At 37.8% G+C, this 26,950-nt stretch overlaps 1 protein-coding gene and 2 long non-coding RNA genes across 20 annotated transcripts in view; 1 reads left to right on the top strand and 2 right to left on the bottom strand.

Moving 5' to 3' along the window:
- Positions 1-16,004, top strand: part of LOC140603163 (uncharacterized) — a 41,107-nt gene extending 25,103 nt beyond the window's left edge. The window contains exons 2-3 of the long non-coding RNA XR_012006219.1: positions 13,654-13,807; positions 14,602-16,004. This is a non-coding gene — a long non-coding RNA (uncharacterized lncRNA). The remainder of the gene's footprint in view (positions 1-13,653; positions 13,808-14,601) is intronic.
- On the bottom strand, positions 3,623-10,539 carry LOC140602257 (uncharacterized). The gene is made up of 3 exons (XR_012005228.1): positions 10,274-10,539; positions 8,048-8,378; positions 3,623-4,066 (listed from the first exon to the last, which is right to left on the bottom strand). It is a non-coding gene; the product is annotated as an uncharacterized lncRNA (long non-coding RNA).
- An 820-nt stretch (positions 16,005-16,824) lies between the features above and the next one.
- Positions 16,825-26,950, bottom strand: part of RAPGEF2 (Rap guanine nucleotide exchange factor 2) — a 242,043-nt gene continuing 231,917 nt past the window's right edge. For 11 of the 18 annotated variants that reach the window (XM_072773789.1, XM_072773791.1, XM_072773790.1 and 8 more), the window contains 6 exons: positions 25,323-25,475; positions 24,465-24,587; positions 23,009-23,234; positions 21,897-22,456; positions 19,902-20,207; positions 16,825-18,890 (listed from right to left, as the gene is read on the bottom strand). In XM_072773789.1, coding sequence (XP_072629890.1) covers positions 18,865-18,890; positions 19,902-20,207; positions 21,897-22,456; positions 23,009-23,234; positions 24,465-24,587; positions 25,323-25,475 — 1,394 coding nt within the window. In that variant the 3' untranslated portion in view covers positions 16,825-18,864. The remainder of the gene's footprint in view (positions 18,891-19,901; positions 20,208-21,896; positions 22,457-23,008; positions 23,235-24,464; positions 24,588-25,322; positions 25,476-26,950) is intronic. The other 7 variants (XM_072773794.1, XM_072773796.1, XM_072773795.1 and 4 more) reach the window with 2 other exon arrangements.

The raw sequence follows: 26,950 nt of genomic DNA, 5'->3' as shown, positions 1-26,950 counted from the left end.
AGCCTAATTTTCAGCCTTCTCAAACATAATTGAGGGATTAAATTGCCCTTCTAATTAATTTTCAATTCCTTAATATCCAAATTTTCTTAAATTTCATCTTGAAAAAAATCAGCTTTATCTGAGTATTTTCTTAAGATTACATTATTCAGTGGGAGGGTGTACCAGCATGATTAAACTGTGGAATTATTATTTGTCCACATTAATCAGTTTACTTTGGACATGTTACATCCAGTAAAGTCTTTGAAGGGAACACATCAACTGCAGTTTGAAAGTAAAAAGTAAAACTTAAGATGTTCGGATTTTGAAATTAGTTTTATTATTCATATGTCTTTAATAAAAAAGCATTTATTGAAAATACAAAGATGTTCCACAACCTGAAGAAAAACAATTACAGTAAAAAATCTTTTCTATTTTAACCAATTTGGTAGCTGGAGTGGGACAGCAGGTATTACGACACTCAGATTTCAAAATGGTTGTTTACCAAATGTAAACCAAAAAGAAAGAGAGAGAGAGAGAGAGTATTAAATATTGCATCTGGAAAAATTGGAAATTCTTGAGGCTACTTTCTAGTTGATTGTTAGTCCCATTGATAATGTTGCTTGCTCTTAACTTCTCCCCTACATTTTTTCTTCTTTCAGAACAGAATGATCAGTCTTTACAAGCATTAGCACCAAAATTCAAATTGAAATTTTTAGTATTTTTGGAAATGTAGATTATCATTCCAGTTCAAGTGTAGGTAAAGGTCATAAACTGCTTCCCTACCCTTGCTTTCTATAAACCTTTGCCCAATTAGTAGCTTAAAATTCTTTATACTCAGAGGCATTCCCATGACCTCTAACTGGACCAGTAGGATTTTACTATTAAATCACTTCTGTATTTAGAAATCAAAAATTACCATAAGAAAACATGGATACCATTTCAAACCAAGCTTCCCTAAACTTTTGACCTGGGTGCATTTGTGAGTGAAGAAGGTAAGGAAAAAACTAACTTTCTTCCAATGGAAAGCTTTTTAAGTTGCCTATTATTTAGAATTACTGGTCATGACAGCTTTAAAAAAAAGAAAGAAAGAAAAAGGTCAAAAATCTGCATAATGAACGACATCCCCTGCTGCGAACTCTGAAAGTGATCTATATGAAACAAAGGCAGATTTGCTTGCTGCAGCACTGGGGGTGGGAATCATTTCTATAGGATACAACAAGAATGGTGCCTGCTGGAGTTTTCCAATGCCTTGTCCTACCTCTTACCACCTACTGACTGCTGCCCTTACCCAGTTTATTCATCCATAGGAACCAATACCTGCATTTTATACTTCATGGAGATTTTTGAGGAACAAATGAAATACGAAATGTGAGCAAGATATTGGAAGTCCAGAATACTATTTAAGTTTTCTTTGTGAACAAAATGTAGTCATTTTACTCAATAAAGCTTTATTATTATTATTATTATTTATTATTATTATTTTTTTCCCAAAGCTGAGAGAAACATTGCTAAAGCTCTAAAGTAAGTCAGAGTTTGCTGGCAGTATGGGGGAAGGGTTTTGGAAAAAAAAATAGAGCAACACATTTGAAAGAAAGCACAGTTGTCTAAAATAATTTAGAGCATTGAATGAAACATGAGTGGTGTTTATATAGACAAAGTTAAGAGGAGAGATTGGAGAAATAAACAGGATCTGGATCCTGAGCAGTGTAGTTTATTTCAAAAGGAATGTTTTCTTTAAGTGATGGGGGACACTAAGTGCTAAACCTAAGAGCCAAATGAATTAATTTACATTTAAGATTTTGCTAATGGTTCTTGGGGGAAGCAGCTGAAGTGGGTGGGACTAGAGGTCAAGAGATGAGTTAGAAATCTGTTGCTACAGCACAGGAAAGAAACAAAGAAGTCCTGAACTAAGGCAGAGAGGCAGTGGGAATTAGAGATATTGAAGATGCTGAATGGTTAGAACTTTGGGTTTCTGGTGCTGTTGGAGGAAGGGAAAGAAGAATTAACGATGATGCTTAGATTTTCTGACAGAAAACTGGACAGATGGTTTTAGGTATTGTTGTCTTTAATACTGTCTTTTTCATAAATCTCTAAGAATGGACCTCTTGCTAATTTTGATTATGTACTTGTATGTACAAGGCTCCATTATGTACTTGTAACTTATGTGAAGTTGTAAATGACTTCAGGCCTGATATTTATATATATATACACAAACACACAAACATATAAAATTTAGCATTCAAAAATAATTGAAAATGATAGTATTTTATGTTGAAATGATATGATATCTTGAATTTTCTTCAGAATAATCCATTGAGGGAGCAGGAGTAAATAGGGCTAAAAATGAAATAAGATGGACTATATGTTAATAAATGTTGAAAATGGGTATACAGAGGAGTGGCAGTAAACTAATCTCTCCCTTTAAAATTTACATCAGGAACACATTTTTTGAACAAACTAAAAAATTAAGCAAATGCACAAGTTTGTAAAAAACACTTCTAAGGAAATTCTATTCAAAAGAGAAACAAAAGTATACCATTCTAGGAATTAGGTAGTAATGGCAATACAGTTTTTGAATTTCTCTGAATTTCCCTGTTAAAACAATCAGAGTAACTAAGAAAACAAAACCAAAGACAGAGATCTACTAAATTACTATCAGTGACTCACTGTAAAACATGGTGGACTATTCTGAGAATAGCTGCAGAACCTGGGAAGGCATTTTGCAGGCTGCTTTGTTCAGTGGGGCTTCAGGAAATTGAGGATGCAGGATCTGTTCAGGGATTTGTCCCTATGAATTCTTGAAAGTAACAAACCAAACCAGCTTTCTATGACAAAGCCCTGTACCAAGGAGAAAGTGCTGAGAGTAGAAACCTGTTTGAGTTGGACAGAAACAATAGAGGCAAAAGAAAGGGAATTTAAATAAAATTAGGGGAGAAGACAAAAAGAGGAAAATCTCAGGAATTTAACTTCTGTATTTTTCATCAGTTTGTGAAAACAACGAAAGAGAGATCTAGAGTCATGAAGTTGGAAAAACTATCTTGGCTCATTCATTCCTCTTAAGAAGACAGGAGTACTTATTTCACTTCAAAATGAACTGCAGAAAAGGATTTATCAAATCTCAAGCCAAGATATTATTAGAAAAAGGAAATGGGAGTATATTAAAATAAAGCCTTTACATACTGTGAAATAATGCCAGAAATCCAATTTACAAAATGAATAATTATTATCTAATATTTTAAAATATGTTAAAATAAGGATAAATACTTTGTTTTGATAAAGCATCAAAATTCAGAATCTTTTTAAATTTCATAAATAAAATGAGTAGAGGAAAAGCTTTAAATGAGAAGTGAAAGGACTCAGAAAATGAAATAGTAACAAAGCCAACACAAAATGCTTTAAAGGAAATAGAAGATGGCAAAGACGGAAACTTAAACATCAATAGGAAATGAAGAAAAAGATTAAAAAAAAAAAGATTTGATAGGAAGTGGTAGCTGTAAAAGTCAGTAAAAGAGGATCTCACATGTATGATGGGGAGGAAAACCAACATAGTTTAATTTAACTAGGAAAGAGTGGGGGGTGGGGACTAGGAAAGAGGAAAGCCAAAATAATTGAAACAAATGCTGAAATCTGAAATTCAGTAAAATTTTCTTTAGGAAAGATGTGAAACTCTTTATTGAATGTGCCCCTCTGCTTGAATGAAACAGTAGCCGACAACTCACAGTACCAGCTTTCTAATTCTAACAAAACTATAGTTTTTCAGGGGGAAAAAGATATCCGTTAGGCATCAATTCAAAAAAGGCACAGAAGGTAGCTAATAAACTGGCCCTAAAGTATAGTAACTAAAATATGGTAACAATAGTTTGTGTGGCCAGGAATTTGGGAGCGGTTTAGCTGGGTGCTTCTGGCTCACGGTCTCTCATGATGCAGACAAGTTGTCAACCGGGGCACCAGGCATCTGAAGCCTTGACTGGAGCTGAAGCATGTTCCAAGCTTACTCACATGGTTGTTGGCACATCCATTCTTCACCACATGAGCTTTCCACAGGCTGCCTGCGTGGCCTCAAGGCACAGATTGTTTTCTTCCGAAGCTGTGATCCAAAAAAGAAGCAAGAACTCAAGACAATAGTTGTATTCTTTTATAACCTATTCTTGAAAGTTACATACCATTACTTCTGCCATATTCTATTGGTCATATAGACCAATATTCACCATGGAAAGGCCACAAGGATATAAAGACCAGAGTAGAAAAGTTATAAAAGACCAGAGATCATCGAGGATGACTTTGGAGGCTCAGAAATGTAAATTTCTCCAAGTCACACAATCGGAAAGAAGGAATAAGATCTGAATTTCAAACCAAGATCTATGTGACTCCAGAAACTGTTCTCTTTGTTGTATATTTGAAACAAGGTGGAATGTAGATTATAAATGTTCTAGATGTTCTCTTAGAATAAACTATAAAAAAAAAGACTAACCTTTCCAAGAGTTTCATATCTATATTTTTATTTATTTTTTATTTTTTTAAAATATTTTATTTATTTATTCATGAGAGACACACACACAGAGAGAGAGGCAGTGACACAGGCAGAGGGAGAAGCAGGCTCCATGCAGGGAGCCCAACATGGGACTCGATCCCAGGTCTCCAGGATCAGGCCCTGGGCCGAAGGTGGCGCTAAACTGCTGAGCCACCCGGGCTGCCCTGCTCATCATTTTCAAGGAGAGAAACTCTTTAATTTATAATTTTTATGTGTGTGATTTATGTTCTGTTTTAATAAGGAAGGATCAAAATGGTCTGGATAACAGAAGCCCAACCTACATTTTAAGGTAGTGATTCTCAACCTCTTTTGTTGACATATTTCATTATATAATATCCAAAACACATATTCTTTAAGATATCCTTACTAATTTCATCAGAAAAGGCTTTAAATATTGGGAAGTTTTCAAGCGTACAATGGCAGATGCAGGTTTTCCAAAATTTTAATTTTCACTTGAAAGCTTGGATTTTTATCATTGGCAACAAATACCATCACAGTTATTTTTCCTTGAAGTGGTAGGCTCACTTTTCTATTTTTGAAGACAAAGTTTATCAGATGTCATAGTCAGTTTTGGGTGCTAACAAATTACTATAAACTGGGTGCTTATAAATAACAGAAATTTATTTCCCACAGTTCTGGAGACTGAAAGTCTGAGATCAGGGCACATGATAGGTTCCCAGAAAGATCCCTCTTCTGGGTTGCAAACTGCTGACTTCTCATATCCTCATGTGGCAGAGGAACAGAAAAAGGAAGTCAGTTTGCTTGTGACTCTATAATGGCGCCAATAACCATTCATGAGGGCTCTACCATCATGACCTCACCTAACCCTAATCATTTCTCAAAGGCTCTACCTCCTAATACCATCACATGGAGTACCATAGCTCCCGTGCCTCTAGTTTGGGGCCATGAGATGAACTGATTATAATAACCCATCCTACTTCACTATCGCTTGCAAATTTAAAATGTGTTTGTGCACATCTATGTCTTTTATGAAAAAAAAAATCTTAATAAATATGCAGAAAGTTTGCTACTTAGTTTTTAGTATCAAATAACTTCCTAACTCTAAGCCTGAGACCTTGGACTCAGCAGAACATTTCCTAGGAGGAAACAGGTACTGAGGGTCATCATGAAAGACCTACAGGGCCACAGGTTACCTTTAAATCATCTCACTCATCACACGTATACAGAAAGAGTCCCTGGAGGATCATCATTAGTGAAGAGTTTTGTATGGATGTCCCTTTGAGCTGCAGGAGGACTGTTGCTTTTGTGAACCTGAGCTCTTGCTTTTAGCTACCTGCTGGTTCAGTGGCCACCTGTGTTCTCTCAAAATTCACGTGTTAAAACCCTAATATCCAACGTGACTCTCTTTGGAGGGCCTACACAGGGGTAATTAAGGTTAAATGAGATCTTAAGAGTGAAACCCTGAACAATAGGACCACTGTACTTAGCAGACACCCAGGGATATATACTCAGGGTGAAAAGGCCATGTGAGTATGCATCAGGAAATCAGCCATCTGTAATCCAAGGAGAGAGGCCTCAGGAGAGGCCTCTTGATCTTGGACTTCTAGCCTCCAGAACTATGAGAAATTACCTTTCTGTGGTATAATGACAGCCCTAGCAAATTAATTCAGGGAGCATAAAGGAGAGAAAGCAATCCAGGAAGCTCAAGAGACCTTTGCTTTCTAATCCTGAACACTGCTGGTCCTCCCTGCTGCCAACCCCGAAATGACTTGAAGTCTAGTAGGCTTCCGCATGACCACATGTCACTCTGCTCCTTCACAGAGCAGGATGGACACAAATATCTCCGTTGTGGCAGATGACCATGCAGTGTGTGCCGTGTGATGCTTTGACTAGTCATAATAATGCTTTCTTTTTTTTTTTTTTTTTTTTTTTAAGAATAAAATAAAGAGGGCAGCCCTGGTGGCCCAGGAGTTTAGCACTGCCTTCAGCCCAGGGTGTGATCCTGGGGGCCGGGGATTGAGTCCCACATCAGGCTCCCTGCATGGAGCCTGCTTCTCCCTCTGCCTGTGTCTCTGCCTCTCTCTCTCTCTCTGCCATGAATAAATAAATAAAATCTTAAAAAATAAAATAAAATAAAGAATGGGAATTTGTTACTACATTTTTATTTGAATTCATCCCTTAAGGGCTCACACATTCCCAAGAGGTGATTTGGAGACCTTGCTTCGGTCATAGAAAGAAGCCAGACTGACCAGGATTGGGTGCATTAATTGAACATCTTGGGAAATTTATTTGGCCCATGGGCCATAGCAGGATACCAGAAGGCAGTGCTGGGGTGGAAAGGAGCTTGGCTCAGAACACTCTTCTGGCAGCTGGGAATAAGCTTTGCCTTCACCAGGAAAAAAAGCCCAAGATGTACACAGACCTCTTGTCACATTAAAATGTGTGTGTGTGTGTGTGTGTGTGTGTGTGTGTGTGTACGCATGTGCCAACTTTCTTGGAGATTTTGGGAGGACGTTCATATATAGCTCTTTACACACACACACACACACACCACAGGCAAAGTAAGCACAACTGAAAGCTTTGAGTTGTTCACCTTCTTATATCTGAAAGAGTTCTTGGGAGAGAAATAATCTCCTTTCATTATTTAACTTTCAAAGATATTTGTTGTCATGTAGAAATAAACCAGGAAAAATGGTTTGCAATGGTCTTAAAGAGGGTTAGACTATTTTCTAAATGCCTTCCGGTATCCTAGCATCTCAGCTTAAATAGCTAGGCTACATTAAAAAAAAAAAAAAAAAAAGTTTTAAGCTGTAAAACTGTACTCACTGCGCATTTACGATTTCCACTTTTCCTTTTAATCTTATCCTCATTCCCCCATATTTATACCCATAATTCTGCTCACACACAGAAACACACACTACATCCTCTCCCTTCTCATCTCTTACGTCACATCAAATTTGCTGTTCATTTTGCTTTGCCAAGAGTCTCTAAGAAGATAAAACCCAGCCTGATTGAAGAAATTAATTAATTCAGTGAAGTGGTGATGCCCATTGCCTTTGAGTAATGTTTTTAAAGGAGGAGGGACAAAAGCTTATTTTTTTCTTGGGATGGAAATGAACATGGTCCGGGCTTTTGTGCAGAGGCTGGCGAGAGGAGTTCTTGGACAAGAAAGGACACCTGCGAGCTTGGTGGAGGTGGTGAAGGGGGCTTTAAAAGATGCCCCAGATTTGACAGTAGAAGATAAAGAGCCCAAGGCCGTGGATGAATGCATTGAACATGTCTCTAATGAGAACCACTCTTCAGTCCGGTGGGGGGGACGGAACAGAAGAATGCTAAGAGAAAGAAACTATCTTCCTAGGGCAGGACGGGTGGTGGTGAAGGACGTGTTGGGAGAACAGGGAAAGAAGGAGGGAAGAAGGGTTAGGGACAGAAGGAACTATTTTACAGTAGAAACGAGTTATTAAAATATTCAGAGAAGAAAAAAAAAGTGCCACATCAGCTAACGGATAGTATGTATTTCTATCCCACTTTGTTTCAGACCTATTGAAAGTGGTTTGAAAATCATCCAAGACTCACACTTCTAGCTTTAAACTCCGAAGTCCCTCAGTGTGCCTGTCACCATGAGGCAGTCGTCCTGTCTGGGCGGCCAAAGCATGATTTAGACACACAGTGAAGCCTCCCCAGCATTTCGAGGCAGGAAGGCGGTGACCGTGCACTGTCATGAGAATTAGTTCCTCCGAGAATCTGCTGCCCTGACGTGACCTCGTGACCTGGGCGGGAAGCAGCCTCCGGGAGAGCCATGCACTAGGAAGGGGAGCCTCACTCACTGAGAGTCCCTGCCCAGAGGGTGAGTCAGCTCAAGGCTTATGATGTGTGAAGCTGATAAATCCCGGGTTCCTTTCTGCATCTGGGAAAAATTGAAAGCACTTATTCATATTTTGTCTCTTAATAGTGATATCTGTATAAATCCACTAATAATTTCCTTTTCGGTTGACCAGGTCAACTGAGATTTCACATGACGTGAACGCGTTTAGCCTATTCCACCCTCTCCCTGAGGATGGCCTCGTTTGGGGGGAACTCAGAGGGTCTCGTGCTCTGTAGGAATAAAAGGCACCACGGCGGCTTATAGTTCAGTCATCCTTGACTGACCTTCAAAGATACTTGAAATCAAAGAAGAAAACCATTCTAAGTGTAAACCAGGTAAACTCTGGATTCAGCTATCATGTGAAAAATTATGTACTTTAATTTTAAACTAACTAAATGAGCTTATCAGGTGACTATCAAAATCAGACAATTAAAAAGATACAATCCAAAAATAAAAAAATAAAAAATAAATAAAAGATACAATCCTTTGCTGTTATCAGAAGTATCCAAAATAGGATCCCTGGGTGGCTTAGTGGTTTAGCACCTCCCCTTGGCCCAGGGCTTATTCCTGGAGACCTGGGATCGAGTCCCATGTTGGGCTCCGGCTCTGCCTGTTGTGTCTGCCTCTCTCTCTCTCTCTCTCTGTGTCTCTCATGAATAAATACATAAAATCTTAAAAAAAAATAATAGTTAATGTGGCTCATATTTTGGATACTTTTTTTTTTAAGATTTTATTTATTCATAGAGAGAGAGAGAGAGAGGCAGAGACCCAGGCAGAGGGAGAAGCAGGCACCATGCAGAGAGCCCGACCTGGGACTCGATCCAGGGTCTCCAGGATCACGCCCTGGGCTGCAGGCGGCGCTAAACTGCTGAGCCACCCGGGCTGCCCAACACATTAACTATTATTAATGGGAAAATCTCAGGGTCATTTATTACAATGTAAAAGGACTGAGTTTTTGTTTCACAAGAGTTCTGCTCTGTGTCACGGCTGTGTGTATTTTAATTTTGAAAACCATGTTTGCCATATGCCCAAATACGAATGACCGTAATCACTGTTTCAGCAAAGAAAAGTAAATATAAACATCCTTTTCATTCTTTCTATTGAATGCCAGGAAGTAAAACCAAAAGAAAAATCTGTTGCTTTTTATTGTTTATTATGAAGATAATCATATTAGCAATAAAGTAATATGTTTCACATATTTTGGCTAATATATGCATATAGTTATATTAAATGAATATGAACGACTGTGGAGGTTTTCCTCTCTTGAAAATGTTATTTCTTCCATATGATTGTTGTTTCTTATTGTTTCTTACCCTCCTCTCTCTCTTTCCCTGTCCTTTCATCTCCCTTACCACTCTTTTTTATTTTCCTGAGTTTTTCCATACTTAGTAATATTAAGTGATATTCTTGACATCATATAATCCACGATAACATTGTAGAGAATCCGGATTTATGTTACTTTCCTCTGAAGAGTATCGCATTGTGCTGTCTTGTAATTAACAAACAGATCACTTTGATCCTTGGGGCTTAGTTATAGGCTTTGTCAGGATGACTCTTTTTAAGTTTTGCCTTAGAGGAGAGGACATAGCTTTCAGTTTGGGGATGTGATCTTTACTCCTAGTAGTGGCGCAAGGTGATTATTCTAAGTCCAGTCTCCCCAGAATCAGACACTGGCTGAAATCTCTGCTTAGCTCTCTAGCCTCCCAGCAGCTGCTTTCTGCTGGGTTCTTTGGACCATCACTTGGCGTCCTCCAGTGACTGGAAGAGAACGGTTATGCAGATTTGGCACTGTCTCTGCAGACTGCTTTCTCCCAGCCTCTCAGGACAGACCTCTGATCTTCCGGAGCCCAGTATGACCGAGTTTGAACTCTGTCCCTGATGGGTCACGTGACTGGAAGGTACCCACAAGGGAAAAGTCAGTTCAAGGCACAGCTCACCTGGTGTGCTTCACTTCCTTCCAGGACTGTGTCTCTCTCTACCAATATTGCTTTTGGTTGCTCTTCAGTAATTCAAACTACGGTTTGTTTTTATATTTTGTGTAGCAGTTAAAATTGCCATCAGCAGGAGGGTTAGTTCAGCGCAAAGCTGTTCTTCCATTACCAGAATTGGAACCCTTACTTCTCGTGTTAAAGACTGGAGCAGAAGTCATACTTAGTTCTACTTGATGCAAATGATTTTCTGTTTATGATGCAATCCTGCATCATAGACGTATAGTACCATTAAGGTTTCTTAAAGCATCAACACAGGGGCACCCAGGTGGCTCAGTGGTTGAGCGTCTGCCTTTGTCTCAGGTCGTGGTCCTGGAGTCCTGGGATCGAGTCCCAGGAGCTTGCTTCTCCCTCTGCCTGTGTCTCTGCCTCTCCTTCTGTGTCTCTCACGAATAAATAAATAAATAAATTTAAAAATCTTAAAAAAAAAAGCATTAATACAATGTATTGGACACAGAATATAAGTTAAATTGTTTTAGGTTCAAATGTTTTGATTCCTTGTATCCTTTTAATTAAAACTGGCCTTTTAAAGGGAAACGTATTACTGATTTCATATTTTCATTCTCAAAGAGAGAATTGTACAATTTTGTTTCTACCTCGGGATGATGGCTATAATAAGGAACAAGCAGTACGCAGGCACACGTGTACAACTGTGGGCTATTGATAAACTTAAAAAAAATTTTATGGTGGTAAAATACACATAAAATTTGCTATCTTAACCATTTTTAAACGTGTCATTCAATGTCATAAAGTATCATCACTATCCATCCACGGAAGTTGTATCTTACAAAACCAAAACTCAGTACCTGTTAAACGATAGCTCTCCTTTCCTCTAGCCCTGGGAGCCATCATTCTGCCTTCTGTCTGTACACGTGTGCCTGCGTACTGCTTGTTCCTTATTATAGCCATCATCCAGAGGTAGGAACAAAATTGTACAATTCTCTCTTTGAGAATGAAAATATGAAATCAGTAATACGTTTCCCTTTAAAAGGCCAGTTTTAGTTAATAATGTCCATGTGTCAGAATTCTATGTCCATGTGTCAGAACCTTCCTTTTAAGGCTGAGTAATAGCCCATTATAGGTGTACACCTCATTTTGTTTGTCCACTCATTGGTCAGTAGACACTAGGCTGCTTCCGTCTTTCGGTTATTGTGAACAACATGGCTGTGAACATAGGGGTACAAATAACCCTTCTCATTCTTATTTTCAATTATTGTGGGTATATATCCAGAAATGAAATAGCTGGATCTTATGGTAATTGTATTTTTAATTTATGTAAGATTTATTTGTTTGTTTTAGAGAGAGAGCACACACATAGTAGGGAGGGGCAGAGGAGTGGGACGGTCTCAAGTAGACTCCCTGCTGAACTCAGAGCCCAATGCAGGGCTTGATTTAATGACCATGAGATCATGACCTGAGCCAAAACCAAGAGTCAGACGTGTAACTGACTGAGCCACCCAGGCACCCCTATTTTTAATTTTTTGGGAACTGTTTGTATTGCTTCCCACAATGGCTGCACCATTTTGCATTACTACCAATGTTGCACAACAGTTCTGGTTTCTCCACATCTTCACCAGCATTTGTTATTTCCTGGGTATTTTTTTGAATGGGTATGCAATGCTATCCCAGTCAGGCTGTGATTTACATCCTCCCGAAATGAATATTTTGCTTAATTGCATTAAGTTGTATGTTTAAAAGCATACTTTATTTTTTTTTTTAATTTTTTAATTTATTTATGATAGTCACACAGAGAGAGAGAGAGAGGCAGAGACATAGGCAGAGGGAGAAGCAGGCTCCATGCACCGGGAGCCTGATGTGGGATTTGATCCCGGGTCTCCAGGATCGCGCCCTGGGCCAAAGGCAGGCGCCAAACCACTGCGCCACCCAGGGATCCCTAAAAGCATACTTTAATTACAAATAGACATTAGGTTATTAATATGTACAGGCTATTTGGGAAAATATTTTGTATTTTAGAAAATCTAACCGCTAACATTTTTTTTTATTATCTACCATGTGCCACACACACTGTATAAAATGTTTAATGTGTGATATTTACCTTTGCTGTTACCATTGAGATAGATACCATTATCTTATCCATTTTACACATGAGGAAACAGGTATAGAATTCAGGGTCTTTGCCAGAGTCACACAGTTAAGAAATCAACCAAGCAGTTCAACTCCAAGATTCAAATGTTTGGACCAAAAAAGAATTTAGTAAAAAAAATTTTTTTGAATTTAGTAAAATTGTAAAAGAAACCTTGGCATCTATTCATTTCACCTTTTTGAAAACAAGGTGTTTTATTGTCTTGTTTGGTTTTTCAGAGACTTACATATTACAGACTTGGTCATGTCTCAGGATTCTTGATGGAGTAAGAATCTTAGTGAAAAAATTCTGCTCCCATCTCCTGGGTAGTGAAGGGCCTGATAGCAGGCACAGTGTGATGCCAAATCACCAGTGTCTTCACTTGTTAGGAAAGTTCGGAGAAGAGACACTCAGAGAATCAAGACTCCTGTGAGCAGGCTGGGTATATATATTTTCATTTCTACTAGCCCTCTGGGGAGTGCCTTTTTTTTTAAGGTGAGTCTTTGAAATTCTGTATTGCAAATGTTCTTCTCTAGGCCTAGCTTTTCGTGTGAATCAATAATTATAATTTTGTGGGGCTGTGGCCTCACCTCTTACCCACTCAAATTCTCTGGCTCTTTTCATTCTTACTTATTCACATTCTGCTTGTCTATTTTGTTTCTTCTATGCTTTTGGTCTTTGAAGTGCTGTATAAAAATAACCAGCTGATCCAAGATCACACAAATTCTATCATTTAAGCATAACCATAGATACATAGTGCTAGAAATAGTTTGGTTAGGTGTAGTAGCCTGCCCTCAGTGATTTGAAACCAAGACAGTGATACAAAAGAATGAATCAAACACGTTTTGTAAAATGTAGTAAATAAGCCATGAGGACTCACCAATAATGGTACCAAAGTCAGATAGAATGTCCCCTTCCTCAACCACATCCAGTCTTTTCTTGTGGGTGCAGGAGGTATGATGGGGATAAAGTGGAACTTTGAGTCTCCTGGACAAAATTCTTTTTTGACTTGGGTTTAAAAATCAGTATTTTCTGCAGCTCATGCTCTCTCTGTCAAATAAATAAAATCTTAAATATCCAATTTTTTAATAAACTCACTTATTTTACTTCTGAGTATTTCCCGGTACTGGGCACAGTTGTAGATGCCCCTCAATAAGTGCATGTTGGCTGATTTTGGTTGTCCAGTGTTCCAGTGTAATTTGGGCCCTTTAGGGTGCTTGATATTCATTTATAAAAACCTTTACAGATCCCAGGCACTGTTCCAGGTGCTGAGAAGAACAGTTATCAGAAGAGGAAATGCAAAGAATAGGAATGGCTTTCATCCTGGTTTCAGGGAGAATAAGAACAATCCACAGAGCCACCCTGCAAGGGAATTGTTCTGAGACTGGAAATCTATTCAGGTACATTGAAGACATCATTTGGTTGCTCCTTAAGAAACAGGCATCTGTTGCGCTAGACTTTTACCCCCACTCCTGTCTTTGATTAATCTCTTTCTTGACTTCAGACTCCTTATTCATGATTTCTGCATGCTCATCACTTCTCTTGTCTCACGCCTTTTGCATACTGATTTGAATATAGCTCTTGCTTTTTTTTTTTTTTTTTGCCTTTGCATGGAAATACCCCAAACAGAATGTGATGAGTTTAAGTTGGTTGGTGCTTTCCCTCCTAGCCACAGTACTTATTCCAGGACCCTCTCATGGATTGCTGGCAAGTCTACATGGGTAATTCTTGTGCCAAGTATCTCCTTTATCAAGGCTACTTGATAAGGTATTCATTTATTATCTTAGGATCACTGAGGAAGGCCCTCTAAGGCCTGAGAAATGGGAAACACTTTGCAAAAAAAAAAAAAACTGTAATTAAAAAGCACCTTGGTTCATTTTAATAAAATCGATAAATATCTAGCATCTAGAAAAGCGCATAGACCACAGTAAGTACATAACATGAATGAAATGAGCTCATTTAACTACATCTGGAAGCATAGCACATATTTTTATCTTAATGCTACACGTGACACTGATCCTCCATTAATTTTATAGTCTTATTTGGGAAAAAATGTTTTGTATAAATTATAAATCTATATAAAAGAAAACCTCAAATGTTCTGATATACTATTCATTGGTTCTCATAAGACCATACTGTGTGGCAACTCAGTGTTTGGTCAAATAGTTAATTTTTTTTTTTTTTTTTTTTTTAGGATTTTATTTGACAGCACAAGCACGGGGAGCAGCAGAGGGAGAGGGAGAAGCAGACTCTCTGCTGAGCAGGGAGCCCAATGCAGGGCTTGATCCCAAGGGCCCTGGGATCATGACCTGAGCCGAAGGCAGACACTTAACTAACTGAGCCACCCAGGTGCCCCAGTAGTTAATATTATTAATAAAGTCTTTAAAAATTTTATGAAACTATTTACAGAATATAACTAATTTTTATTTTTGAGGTGTTGAAGTAAATTCAGTCCAGGGTATTTATTATGTCCCCTCCTCTATAAAATTGGTCATTTGACTCTGAATTTACTTTAATATTATATTTGCCCAAGTTTCCCATGATGAAAATTGTTATGATCTTGTTGATTGCCCGTGAAATAAAGCCTTTTCTAAGATTCTTTTAACTTGCGTGTAATGTTTTGATCACCTCTATAAATTTTCCTGTTATATAGCCATGGCATTGTAAAAACTAAATGGGCAGTAAGTATAATTTCAAACATAGATAGGAATTTTATTGTGCTTGTCAAAAACTGTGGATATTAAAAAAAAAAGTACAATTCACAATTATTTTTCAGTTCCAATGTTTCTGTCTCATTTTCAGTGGGGTAAATGCTCATTCACTTAAAAGTCCTGTCAGTTTGGCAGCCATCTCTGTCCTTCTCATTTCCATCACATTATTGCCCCTTTCAACATTCTTCTTGACATTAGTGAATATTCAGAGTCATTTCCTCTCCATCAACAACTTACCCTCAGTTGATTCACTTTTCCTTGAGTAAGCGGTTTTTAAGAGAATTAGATCATGGAATCAAGGACTCAGCGCCCTCTTTTTGACAAAAACAGGAGTGCAATAACACATTAATACATTAGTACACAGACCTAAAAGGTGTTCTTGCTACAAGCATTCTCAGAAGCTTGCTTCATTCAGGAACATTTGGGGAGATATTATCAGTGAACTGGAGATAAAATATATAGATGAGCATAAACTCCACATGTCCCAATAGAGGAAAGTGGATTTAAGCGGAGGAGATTATGTGGAGGGCTTTAACTTGGATGTATGGAAACAGACCTGGGTCTGTGTGGCTTTTTTGATTAGAGAATAAAATACCAAATGTTTGCCGACAAAGTACTTTCTACGACGTTCCTAAAAGTTGGCCAAATTCTGTTATTAACGTGATATAGACTTAATTCTGTCACTACTATTGATTGCATCTTGAAGTCATGAAGCAGAAACAAGTCTCTGGCCACTTAAGGGTAATCTAAAACACAAAAGTGTTCATTAATGGGCACATAGTGGCTGATTTTTTTCCTATACTTTAGCAGAACACAAAAAGTTATGAAGAGCTTATTAACATCAGGTTCTTTTTTTGAACCAGATTTGAGATAATTAAGCTTTTTGAATGACAAGTTTAAATAGAGCTTTGCATTAAATAAAGCATAGGGTTATTGTTTTGATAAGAGTGTTCTTAAGTTTGGCCAGTGGCCACATTAGTACTAAACTTTAGGACTAAACTTCTGACTCCTTTTTCGACTTTCTCACATTTTGCGCATGTGCTTCCATATGCTTCCACTCCAACTTCTGAAGCTTCCCAGTGGGTGGTGGATACTTTTATTTATACCTGCTTAAGGATAAGAAATGAGCCCTGGATGATAAAATGTCCTTAAGTGGGTTGCTGCTGTTTAACTGATTTTTACCTTTTTAAGTATAATGCCCTTCCGATAGACTGAAATGTTATTCAGATTTACCAAACAATAGAACTCTAAAGACACAACAATGCTATTTTACGTACTCATTAGAAGTCTTAAATCATTATCTAAATTGTACCTTTAACTTAGTGGTCATGATCTTGAATGACAGTTTAAGTTCTCTGAGGCTCTGTTTCTTAATACTGGGAATTAAAATATTATGCCCCACAGAGATCTTTACTGGAAAAGGGCTGAGAAGAAACAAATGTTATGTAAACATTTAGCGATCATCATCATTATTTTTCACTGAATCTCAAGAAACACTGCATTCTGAACATGGTTTGGTTTGTAACATTAATTTCTCTGAATCCACAGAAAGCTACCTAAAAGAATAGGCCATTGGTCAGTTTTTAGGCTAACTAGGCTAAATCTCTTTGGCCTCCTGAGGACTTGCTCTTGCAATGAGACCCCAGAGCCCTATTACACTTCTATAATAAAAGGCATGCACGATTCATTAAGGATATAGACAACGCTTTATGTTATATTTATTTATTCTCCAGCTTATACAAACTGGATGTAGAAGCATAAACATAGTACATTTCTACCATCTTCAACAAAAATATAACCAATATGTACAATTATTGTATTAAAAATACAAAAGGGATACAGACTCCACCAATGTCTTTCTAAAAGACATACAGGTACAAGTAGTATCAAAAGTATGAGGAAATCACCAGTTAATTGTACATTCTGCACTTGACATCACAGAGCGAACTGAGATTAGCAGTCCTATGTTCTACGATTACTTAATGCTTAGATAACATTTGTGCAACTTGTGGTAGAGCTAGATTTCTGTCTTTCTATCTGCACATGAGGTCCATAGCCTATATAAGAAAACTGGCAAATAATGCATATTACATGTAAAATTACAAATGCATAATTGACAATGTAATATATAAGCAAGTAGACAAATGCCATGATACAGAAGAGATTTATTAAATAAAGCACTGACATCGTTTGATACAGTGAAAAAACACTGCAATTTGACTTTTAAAATTTGAAGCTATTTACGTTTATTTACTGATCAATATGATCAGCTGAATTTAATGGAAAAAAAATCCAAGACCAGCAGTTCCTCACATTTGAGTACTACTCGGATTGGCAGCCTTCACTTTTCCGGAGTCTGTGCAAAAACAACACAAAAATAGAGTGGAGGGGTCATTTCAGTCATTATAGGGTTAATAGCAGCTGTGAGCAGGTGGTTGCTACACGTAGGCCTTCTCTATCTGCAGCGTCCATAAAGCCACTTACAGGTTAGTCTTTGGTGACTAACCCACCTTGCAAAGGCTGGCATGTCTAATCAGGTTTTTGATCTTTTGTTCTTTTATCACGTTAAAGGCTTGTTTTTTTTCCCTACTGCCAATTCAATAAAGGGAGGCTGTCTTGAAAGAGCAGTATTAACAGCTGGCATTAGCTCCAATATCCCAAGCTGCTTTCACTGCAATGCTATCCAGTTACAAACATTTTTCTTTAAAAACAAACAGAAAAAAAAAAATCCCTAAAACTAATTTAACAAAAATCAAAGAAACATAACTTAAAAAAATGGGGTTTGCCATCCATCTCAATGGAGCAGGACACGCCCTCAAATGACACCATCCTGCACTCCATAAGGCTCAGACACAGGACACAAGAGTCCCATTTCCCTCCCCTGGCCATGTGCAAACAGTTTTATGGAAGAACCCCACCCACTGGGGAAGGAGTGGATGAGGGATCTTGGTATCTAAGTAATTGGCTAACATCTTATACTTCCAGGATAGGGCACTTCACAGGCGAGGCCAGAAGGACACAGGAAGACAGGTTCACAAGCCAGGTCTTCCCTCCTCTTGGTGTGACCACACCCTGTCCGGCATATTTGGTTTTTTAGAAACCCAGGCTGGCAACCCTACTTACAGGTTCAAAATAATACTGTAATCATTAAATGGATATAACATTTACTCTCTGAACACAATCTTTAAATTCATTTCTTAAAAAAAAAAAAAAACAAAAAGGACATTGTAAACAAGTGGACAAAGCACTGTACTCAAAGGATTTCACTGTTTTTGTCTTCCTTGATGGGTTAAAGGCCCCAAGTAGTTCAATGGCTAGCTTTTCTCATTATCCCAATGAGACCAAGTGCTAGGACTGGATTGAAATCTAAAAGGAAGATTTAAAAAAATCCTTCCAGGCATCGAGAAGTGCAGCCAGAGTGAATCATCTTGTTGTGATGATCTTGGAATTGGGAATGATACTGTGTGATGTGGCAGGCAGCAACAGTGGGAGCTCGAAGATTGCTGCACTGTGCATTTCAAGCAACAAAGTCTGAAAAGTGCCAGGGCAATTTCTTCACAGTATTTCACATGCAAAGGGGAAAGGAAGAAGGGGAGAAGAAGCCCCATGCTGCTTTTAAGGCAGGGAAGGAGGCAAACTGGTCCACCAGCCTCAGAATGTGAGTTCCAAGGCTCCGCTGCTAGGGACGTCTTCTTGTGCTCTCCTTTTAAAGGTGGCTAACTCTGGATCCAGAAAAAGCCTGTGCCTCAAACAGCAGATACTTGTTCATCTTCTGTAAACATAACCAGGAAGGAAAGAAAGGAAAAAAAAAAAAAATCAGTAAGCGGGTTGTTTCTTGTGCAAGAGAGAACACATTCAATATAGGTTAAATAAAAATACCATAGCTATTATTTTTAGTATAACTCACCTAAGAAATGATTTGATAAGAGTTTTAAAAAAATACATATGGTGCATATCTTTATATATACATAATATAAAAATAGAAACATCGTTTATTCATTGAAAAATTTATTGAAAATTATAAATTATAGCAGCATGTATCTAGAAGGATATATAACAAAATGTAAATAGTGGTTATCTGCAAGTGGCAGGATTAGAATTTTCATTTTTTGTGTTTAACTTGTTATGCAAATAATCATTATACAAAAAGCAAAACTTAAAAAAAATTAGGGGATGGAATAATCTTTGTCCTTCTTCAGCACAGCCAGGTAGATTTATAGGAAGAAGGCAAAAAAGTTAGAGAAGTATATTTCTTTATGAGACTTTCATTTGAACTTATTAAAAGTCCAAATTTAACATTTTCACAGAAAACTGACAATTAGTAAAGAAATCTAGTCATGTACACACTTTATTACAAGTGCTCTCCTCTGCAATCTTTGGTATTTCTTTTTTTTAAAGATTTTATTTATTTATTCATGAGAGACACAGAGAGAGAGGCAGAGACATAGGCAGAGAAAGAAGCAGGCTCCCTGCAAGGAACCTGATGTGGGACTCGATCCCAGACCCTGGGATCAGGTCCTGAGCCAAAGGCAGATGCTCAACCACTGGGCCACCCATGCGTCCCAATCTTTGGTATTTCTTAAGCCATTTAGAAACAAACAAAAAACCTCAAACATATGAAAGCTTTAACCCTAAATTTGGACCTCTGAATATTTTCTTCCCGTAGTATATGGCTAAAGACACAGCTGACCACGATATTAAGAAAACAAATGCCTTGGAAAGCTTACAGTAAGCCCCATAAGTGAACACAGCTAGCTTTATGGTTTTAAGAATGCATATATACCATCCTCCTCGGTGGAAAACCCTTGAGACTGATAGGGGGCGAGGCGCGGGTCACACTCATTGGGTTTATGCCACTGTGGTTTGTTCACCGGCCTTCCGCTCGCCGGATGCCCGTGCGGCTGCTGTATGGGCGAAGGCGCGGCTGTGTCAGTGGGTCGGGCGACCATCCGAGATCTCTGAAGTGCCACATTGTAGTCTGGAGGCTTCCTGGCTGGATGGGAATGTCCTTCGGGAAAGTCAGTGATGGGGATTCCAATGTAGCCTGGAGGGGTGGGCGGGGGCTCTCGATACCTGCCCTCCTTCCGCACTAGAGTAAAGACAATGCACCGCCATTAGAAAGTTTCTGGAAGAATATTTCACGCCACAAATGTTTATAATAAATTATACAAGTAATTATTAAGACTGCAAACACAGTGTAATCACAAATGTGATTTTGTGTGGTATGAGATGGTAGTGGGGGATACTGTAGGCAAGGGAATGGATGTTAACTGGACCAAATATTCATGATGGTTATTTCTATGCGGTAAAATAATTGGCAAGAGAACTTAGTAATAAGCAATCTGTTAAACTATAAAATAGTAATAAGGTTTACTGCAAGAATGAAGCTAAGAGAAAAAGTACTATGCCTGGGACATTTCTAGTGCCTGATGAAAGTTTCCTTCCTTCCTTCTCTCCCTGCCCCAAGGTCAAGAAAGGCTAGTCCATCTTTGCTGGGCATTTACCCAGCATTACCCTTGTCAGAGAATCAGTTATTAGATCACTTTCAGGTTTTTGGACCTCATTTTGGAAAACAGAATTAAATTTGGAAAAAGTAGTACCAAAAAAAAAAAAAATGATGCAAATTAAAAAACTCTATACAGCATGTATTTCTCTAAAAATCCTTTTGTTAATGTTCATGACCTAGAACACGAGATCTGTAAAGGCAAGTAGAACTAAAGTTTTATTTTCTTGAACTTCACAGAATCATTAGGATTGAAAATCATTCTTTTCTTTGCAGTAAAAATACTGAGTATTTGCTTTAAAAAAAAAAAAGTGCTTTAAAAATCACAACCCAAGAAGAGGTATTGTTATTCATCCATGACTGTTTATATGGCAAAATAACTATAATTTCCCTACTAATAAAAGTGATGTCTGTAATGATTACACTCTAGAGTTTCTCACTCTGTATCCTGTATTGTATTCCTACACTTCAATTATGTAGATGTTGAATATGCCATAGAAACTACAACCTGATAGGATTAGGGGAACACGGGGAGACTTCACACAGAAACAGCAGCCGCAGAGCAACAGCATCTTTCGTGTACTTATGAATTCCTATCTAGACACTGTCCTAAGTGCCTTCCATAGATTTCCTCTAATCCCCACATCAGCTATCTTAGAGGAAATTATTGACTCATTTTATGGAGGAAGAAACAGGCAAAGTTTAGTACCTTGTCCAATATCATAAAGCTAGTAAAGTGACAAACAGGGATTCAAACCCCAATCTGCCAGATTCCCAGGCCTATGCTTTGGTGCTTTATGTTATCTCTCAGTACCTTCTCCCTTGTTCTACAGTGTGCAGAGAGAATTTGTTTAGCGCCCAATTTGTCTGCATAACAAAAGTCAATGGAAGATGTATAGACATAAAGTGCAAAGTTTTACAAAGTATAATAGAACATTTAAACCAGTTCCAATTAAATGAAAATTCTTCCTTTAGAAAGAATTGGCATCGTTTCTGATAATTTTAGCTTAAAGAATAAGAGAACATCCATAATGATAATCTGCTGATCTTGACTGCTAAAAATCTACTGGATGTTTAGTATGTTAAAATATATCTGTATGTACCTGACCACAGTACCTGGGCTCTTAAATACCGTTCATTTCAAAATTCTGAACACACTGCTAATTTGGAAGCCCTACACAACAATGGATGGGACAAAAAGAGAACAAGAACCATGAAGACATAATCTTACTTCTGAAACAGGTTAGATTTGACAAAGCTTTCTAATCAGCTTACCAATAAGTCCCTTTGCAGTGCTCGATGTCACAGCCACGTGGGCAGGCATGGGAACAGGTTTGGTTTCTTCTGTGGTCACAGAGGTAACGCTACTGCTTTCAGCTTCAATGGAAACATCTTTTCCACCCCTTCGCTTGATTGTGCCTGTGTCACCTTCTGAGTCTTCTCCCCAGTACCCTGTGGAAGATGCCCAGCTTGCCCGGGACTGAGCTTGTTCAAGACTCTCTCTACTTTGATTTTGCCTGTTATACTTTGTGCTGTGATCGGAAAACATTATTTGGTCCATATGGCTGCTTGAGGCCCATAAACCTGCAGGATCCCCTGAATAGTCAAAGTGAGTATGCCCAAATGGAAGTGTTTCCCAGCTTCTCTGGTGCTGGATGGTCTGTATGTTATCATGTGAACCGCTTGAGCACGACGTCCAGCTCCCACGGCCACTGTCGGCAGCATCGAGTGAAGCCCGATCCCCCTGATCTTGGGAAAGTTCCTCTGTGCTTGGAGAAGAAATTACCGTAGCTGTAGCATATAAGCCTCGACTCTCAGCCATTGGTGCATAGGACCTAAGTGATTGAAAGAAGTGAAAAGGAAAAAAAGGTGCAAGACTGTTAACTTCATCTAGGATGTAAACCCAAATACTTGTTGTTCTTCCCGGAAAGGTGGCTTGTGTCCATCCCAGGAAGAGAATGAAAGCGCCACTGAACTGCATTCTCGCAGCCAGGTCTGCCGGTTTGCTCCCTTATCGTTACCAAAAAATAAATACAGAGGGAAAACAACAACTTGCTTGAAATAAAGGAACACTTTCCTTCTAAGATTAAAGCATGGCTCAACATAATCTGATTTCAGGAAGGTAGCTCCTACAAAGGATCTGGGATACATCCTAAAGTCACCCTCTGCCTTTAGCACAGAACAGCTGTCTTCCAATAAAGAATAAACCTAACTTAAGAAGCAGTGTGTACAACAAAAATATCATGGCATTTAATAATCTTGAAATTACAGAAATTAGAACTGGGATGGGAGAGCATTTCTTAGGCATTATTGTAAAAAAAAGAAATATGCATCGGGAGTAAAGGATGGAAGAAGTGATGTAAAGAACCTAAAGAAAAGCTGCCTACCCTAAGCTGTACTGATCTGGTTCCATCATAGTCCGCCTTTCCATCCTGCCCACGCCGAGGTTTGTTTCCACGATGCTGACGGAATGCCTCTGCCGCCTCTCCTCATGCAGCGAGACTGGCACGGAGTCAAAGGAAGAATTGCTGACAATACTGGATCGTGAAGAAATTTCACTGTGACCAGAATCTGAAAAATTATCCACAGTACCACTGGGAGCCAAGGTGTAGCCTGCACGGGAAATACAACCATATTAATCAGACACTGTAGGTTTATGACATAAAACTGAAATCTACAAATTGAAGCAAAACCAAAATGTAGGCCAAAGATAGCACCATTGAAGTGGGGAAAAAAACCATTTTACTTGTAGAGACCAGGTGACTAAGATACAGTAAACTTTTACTCGAATGAAATTTAACATGCTTAATGAAAGATCAAGGAGGAAAAAAAGAAAGTGTTATGTGAGCCAGGAAATGTTGCCTGCAGCAACAATGTGAGCCTGCAGAAATCAGGGCACTACTGGACTATTCTTAGCTCCTGTTAAGTATAAATTGCACTCCTATTAGTCTATATAAAAGAAACTGAAGAATAACTATGATCAACTTTAAAAGTATTTTTTTTTCAAACTGCGAAGTCAGTAACCTTCGATGAAGTTTTTCAAACTTTATGGTATACAGTAATTCAACTGGAAGTATCTGTGTTACAATTTTAATGGGACATATAAGAATAATATCTGAAGAAGACCTTTTTGGATTTTTGCCATTTGGTTTTTCAATGTTAATAATATAATAAAAGCCAACTGTTTTGAAGGATATGATGTGCAAAATCTCCATTTTCTCCCAAACCATCACGATGTCTAAATGGATATCCTAAAGGACATTTTTGGCCCAAAGGACCCTTAACTCTCCTTTGTTGCTAAAAATAGTTTTGAAAGTCACAAAGGAAGAGACACATGCCTTAATATTTTTAGTGAAAAAAATTCAGATCTTCTTTCACAGTACTCATTTTTTAAAAAACATTACTATAGATCTCATGTTACCTTAAAATACTGGTTTCATATGATTATATGTATGCAGTACAAATTTTTCAGTGCCACTTACCTAATTAAAAAAGTAAATCTAGAACACCTAAATGTTGCTAATTTTTTCTCTAAATAGTACTTCCCCATCCTTTCAGTAACTTGTTAATTCCTGATTTATTTTTTAAAGGTTGCGCACAGGTCTTGATAAGATTGAATGTGTTCATCTATGAGAAGCCTTTTTATAAACCACACTGGAAGTTCTGACAGACAAGATTTAAAGCCTTCGCTGAACAGTCTGCTCAAAAAAAAAAAAACATCTCTAGAAAAAATAATCACTCAGACGGAGCGCCTGACATTTAGAGGATATCTCCCATTTTCCTTAGCTAATAATGAGAAAGGTCCTCTCTTGCCCACCCCGTTTTTGGTTCTATTAACCCCACCTATCCCATAGGTCCGTGGTGCATTGTTATTCTTGTTACTGTTCTCACTTCCAAGAGAAGAGGAGGAACTGGTTAAGTCCAACTGCCCGGAGCCAAAAGATCTCAGCTGATTGCCACTGCCACCTAACAACAGGATGAGAAAAGAATTTAGATGTATCCATTTAACAAGGACAGTAGAGACTGATACCCACACAAAATGCACAGATGTCTGAAATATCTAAAAAGCAAAGCTGAAAAGGTATTTGTTACGTCAGTGATATCTAACAATTTGTTCCTCTTTTTGGCCTTCCTCCAGAGAAAAATGACTGGCTTCCCCCCATTCACTTACAGGGGAGGAGGAGAAAGTAACTCAGGGACTTATGCAGCAAAAAGTCAGTTACTGTAATCTCAGAAAGCATCCACATAAGAGATAGTCTGCCTAGAATTTAGTCTCTTAAAATAAGACAAAATAGTGACAAAAAAAGATAAAAAGATAATCAAGACCCGTGTTAATACAATGAAAAAATAAATCAGGAAGATACTAGTTTTTCTTTATGTGTTTAAAGCCCTCTAACTCTGTAATTATTGTTATATAAAAAGAATTATTTCTGTACTTACAATCAATAAAAATCTTAAATGTATGTTTTAAAAGGCCTTATACAGTTTAACATTACTTGCTAGAAAGTATAATATTAAGAAAAATACCAAAATCCTTCCAAATTCATAAACTGAAGGGAAGAAAATCCCTTGGGCATTATATAGTAGATCATTTTAAGTGACTCTAATATCAAAAAATGATGTAATATATAACTGGAATTGACTGTACTGGAAATGTTCTAGGTTACTATAAAGGAAAACAGTAAGTAACTTAAGTTCTACCTTTCCTTGGAGAACTTTGTGGAGAAGTGGGAGGAGAAGAAAGCTGTGAGGATGCATTTGATATAGTATCTTCTGCTTGTTTTTTATGACGCTCCAGACTTCCTTCTTCAGACAAAGAAAGAATTTTCTTTAAAGCTTGTGGAGAGTTTATGCCTATAAAAGAAAGAAGTATGTACTTTCAAGACTAAAAAGAAATAACATCAATAACTAAAGCCTTTTTGTAAAATTTAATATTACATTCATAATCTCAGCAGTCTTTGTACTCATCATGGTATAAACAGAAAGCTTACAGAAGGCACACGACACCTGTAATGAGGTTTCTGATTGCTATCTGCTGGAGTACTAGAAGTGGACTGTTTTTGGTATTTTACTTCAGCTTCTACATCTTAAAGTAATCACCATCTTTATTCAACAATATGTTAAACTATGAAGAATAAACACAGTTTGAAAATATTAGAATTTAGGGTGAAAGTGATACAGGTAAGAATATTTACTATTGGAATTCAAGTTTAAGTACTTTGGTGAACTCACAACGGGTGTTTTGGTACTGTTGGACATATGAGCTCAGGAGAAGTGGGAATGACGGGAGAAAACAAACAAGCCAAGAGCTAAATAGAAGTAGTAGGAAAAGTTAATAAAAGCATTCTTAGGAATTCCATACAATTAATATTTGATCAAATAAGTAGATAAGAGAAGGCAGTGCCCTGTGTCACAGAGAGATGATTTTCAGAAGGGAGTGATCCAGTGCATGTAGGATCAAGTAAGGTGAGGGTAGAAGGGAAAGGATTACATATAACACTATAAGGTGATTTTCCCCAAAAAAATTATTTTTAGAAATGAGGCGGTCACATTAAAATATTATTCCTATGAGACATTCTCAATTGCCTTACTTTAGACAAAAAAGAGATACTTGGAAAGGCATGATAGCCTGACACGATCTCAATCAATGCTAGCTTAAATATTCTTAGACTTAACAGAATCCTTTAAGAAGGAGGCAGTAAAATTTAACAAAGATTTAATCCTTCATTTTACTTCATGTAAGCATTTGATCTTGTTTTAATACAATTTTTTAAAGACCACTTTTATTTATTTTTAAGATTTTATTTATTTATTTATTCATATGAGAGAGAGAGAGAGAGAGGGAGAGGCAAAGACACAGGCGGAGGGAGAAGCAGGCTCCTCGCAAGGTACCCAATGCAGGACTCGATTCCAGGACCTTGGGATCATGCCCTGAGGCGAAGGCAGATGCTCAACCATTGAGCCACCCAAGCGTCCCTAAAGACCACTTTTAAAGCAATATTTTATTTACATGTATAGATGCTAAGATAACAAAGATGCATGAAAATGTTAGTTACACTACAGCTATATGAATAAATAGTTTGGATTTGGGAAAGAGTTCTGAGGTCAGCATTATACACAGATTCAAAAAGTGCTTTATACTCAGGCACACCTACACATCTGGCTAATAGGCTATATTTAACTCAACGAAAGACTGATAAACTTCCTTATAAGAAGTTCCATGTAAAAGAGAAGATAGAAGTCAGGTTGCAGGGGATTTAGTAATATATAAATATCAATATGATAGTGGACAAATAAATATGTAACTCAGCTTATTTGTGATAGGGAGA

Source organism: Canis lupus, chromosome 13 (assembly GCF_048164855.1).
Source record: "Canis lupus baileyi chromosome 13, mCanLup2.hap1, whole genome shotgun sequence".
Lineage (NCBI taxonomy): Eukaryota > Metazoa > Chordata > Mammalia > Carnivora > Canidae > Canis > Canis lupus.
Note: the sequence above shows the minus strand (reverse complement) of the source record. Positions and strands in the feature narration are given on the sequence as shown.